Raw genomic sequence first — 3,273 nt, 5'->3', positions numbered from 1 at the left:
ACATGTTCCCATGAAGAATTAACCCAGCCCGGTAAAATCGCCCACTTAGTTCACCCGATTTACCTAGTCATCATCAGACCATCTCTCGACCCGACCAAGTCATGAAAAAATATTACTTCTTATTGCAGTTATAACTTTTATGTTAAAAGTACCATTTTCACTGCAAATATAGATCAGTTCGACCGTCTCATAGATATAGATAGACCGTGATATATTTATGCATGTACACACACATATATTCTAAGGTAAAATCACTAAACTAGGCGAGTTTAATTAGAGACAAATGTTATATTTTTTTGTTCGTTATATTTGCTTATTCGTGATTTTGGTCTTTTATAATATCAAATTTATGTTTTTCATTGGATTGATGATGTGACATGTCAACGATGTATTGGTGTCATATCAACGTTAGATCAGAAAAAAAACTGCCAGAAAAAAAGAAGATAAAGGATTAAGACTAAAATTTGACAATATAGAGAAATAAAATCACAAACAAAAAAATATATCGGACGAAAAATACAATTCCAGAAGTACCAGAGTACTACTTATAGATCAAGGTTATACTGCAAAAAAATATGTTGAAGATGTGAAAGCAAATGAAAACACATTCGGCAATATATGTATTTGTTAATCTTTGATTGAAAAAAACATAATTATAGTGAATAATTAAGATTTGATGGTGTTTACATGGGGGAAGTCTCTTCCGTTGGTTGACCCAAACTATAATAAAGCTCAAGACAAGTGTGAATTCGATGATTCCTAAAGAATGCTAGCTCATCGAAGTTTAATCGTAATTTATCGAATAAATAGTTTTAAAATCGTGGAGGATATCATCTTTTGGTGTGAAAGCATAAGAATTTCGAGAATCTAATGCTTGGGAAAATAAATTAAATACTCATTACATAATTTAATTAGTCATTTGAAAAAAGTTGTACTAGGTCGTATGAAAATCTCTCACATACATATATATATATATATACACACATTTGTATGGCAATAGATTCCTGTACGTAGCATGCTTCATGCCATTCATTATGGCCCGTCTCAACATGGATTATGGATACAAATTGATTCCCTAGTTAATCAACTTTGGTATTAAAACAGAGACAAAGACAAAAAAACATAGAGCTAATGCAAAATTTTAAGGAAAAAGGAAAAATTGGTCAATCATTTAATTTTTTGTTCGATATATATTTTCGATCTTAGACTCGTTTCGACAAAAAAACTGACATAATATCGAATATCACTAACATGATGTATATACACACCCGATAGGAAAAAACTTGTGTGAAACGGTCGTACGGGTCGTATTTTGTGAGATGTATATCTTATTTGGGTTATCCATAAATAAATATTACTTTTTATGCTAAGAGTATTACTTTTTATTGTGAATATCTGTAGGATTGACCCGTCTCACAGATAAAGATTCGTAAGACTGTCTCATGAGAGACCTACTCTACCCGATATCTTAGACGTAGTTGATGTATCCAACTCCACAAAAATCCAACCGCAGTGCAAAAATACGAGTAATGAAAATTGACTGATTAAAATATCAAAAGCTTATATAAGGTAAATTAGGAGACTGTTTTTGTTTTTGTTTTTGTTTTTTCCAAAAAATTTAAACTACAAAATAATCATTATTTTATTTTCCCGGTCAAAAATTCGAAAATAATAATGATAAATAAAAAAAAAAAACATTATCATAATCACCCAAACCAATGCAACCAAAGAGAAGACAAAATTTCAACCCCCACTCCCACAAATTCATTTTTTCTTAAAAAAATAAAAATAAAACAAGGAGAATCCATCAATCAATAAAAAAACGCAGCAAGTTTCATCCCTCATCACACCAAGATTTGCCTTTAAATACCCCAACACTCACTCCCTAATCTCAAGCAACATACAAATATTTTCAACATGGTTTGCCTCAAAGATCCTTTGATCCAACAAGTCTGCGAACTGTATAACCAAATCTCCAAGCTCCAAAACCTTAATCCCTCCAAAGAAGTCAACTCCCTCTTCACACAGCTCGTCGATGCCTGCATCCCACCCTACCCCATCGATGTCACCAAGCTCTGCACCAAAATCCAATGCATCCGAATCAACCTCATCCACCTCTGCGGCCAATCTGAATCCCTCCTCGAGAAACACTACTCCACCATCCTCGGATCCCTCGAATACCCCCTCCATCACCTCCAATTATTCCCCTACTACTCCAACTACCTCAAACTCAGCAAGCTCGAATTCGACCTGCTCAGCCAGCATGCATTGAACCCTGCCCGTGTTGCATTCATCGGCTCCGGCCCGCTCCCTCTCACCTCCATTGTTCTAGCCACTCATCACCTCACCTCCACCGTCTTCCACAACTACGACATCGATGAATCAGCTAACTCGTTGGCGTCACGTCTCGTCGAGTCCGACCCCGACTTATCGAAACGAATGATGTTTCACACGAAAGATGTCATGAACATGTCGGGACCCGAGCTCGGGGAATACGACGTTGTTTTCTTGGCCGCGTTGGTGGGGATGGATATGGAGCAGAAGATGCTTGTCATCGATCATTTGTCAAAGAATATGACGCCGGGGGCGATCCTTATGCTCCGGAGTGCGCATGGGGCACGTGCGTTTTTGTATCCGATGGTGGAGCCTCAACATCTTCAAGGTTTTGAGGTGGTATCGGTGTTTCATCCGACTGATGAAGTGATCAACTCGGTCGTCATCGCTCGGAAGTGCGCGATTCCGGCCGTCCATTCCATCGATCATCAGGGGTTTGGATCAGTGCCGTTGATGAAGTGTAGCAAGTGCTGTGAGATTCGATCATTTAATCCTCTGATGAGTCCGATGAACATGATTGAAGAATTGGGGTTTGAAGATCAACGTTTCTGAGTAAAGAGTCATTATTGATTAATTATATGATATATGATGAAGTTAAATAACTTATTATTAATTGGCCGTTTGCTATTATCCTTGTATTACTGATGTTTCTATAAGAATATGTCTACTTTGTGTTGTTTTTGTGATCATTTCAAGAAATTTATAATTTGTCTCTTTAAATTATTTTCTCAGTAAATTAATTATATATTAATTATTCAACTGATTAATTGATTATTTATTCTGAATTTACGATTCAATGAATGCATATTTAGTCAACAAAACAATTATATATGCCTTTGGTAAACAGAGCAACTAATTAATGTAAAGTAATTTAAGAAATATGACATTTGATCACGGTACAAGTAAAATAGTATTATTTGTACTAAAATTATTTTAAAC

At 35.6% G+C, this 3,273-nt stretch overlaps 1 protein-coding gene across 1 annotated transcript; it reads left to right on the top strand.

Annotated features, from left to right (window-relative positions):
• Positions 1-1,877: 1,877 nt before the first annotated feature.
• Positions 1,878-3,023, top strand: LOC142543414 (nicotianamine synthase-like). The gene has a single exon (XM_075650662.1). It carries the CDS (start codon positions 1,918-1,920, stop codon positions 2,884-2,886), a length of 969 nt encoding a protein of 322 aa, XP_075506777.1. The 5' UTR covers positions 1,878-1,917; the 3' UTR covers positions 2,887-3,023.
• The last annotated feature ends 250 nt before the right edge of the window (positions 3,024-3,273 follow it).

Source organism: Primulina tabacum, chromosome 1 (genome assembly GCF_025594145.1).
Source record: "Primulina tabacum isolate GXHZ01 chromosome 1, ASM2559414v2, whole genome shotgun sequence".
In the NCBI taxonomy this organism is placed as follows: Eukaryota; Viridiplantae; Streptophyta; class Magnoliopsida; order Lamiales; family Gesneriaceae; genus Primulina; species Primulina tabacum.
This window is presented reverse-complemented; position numbering and strand designations above follow the sequence as displayed.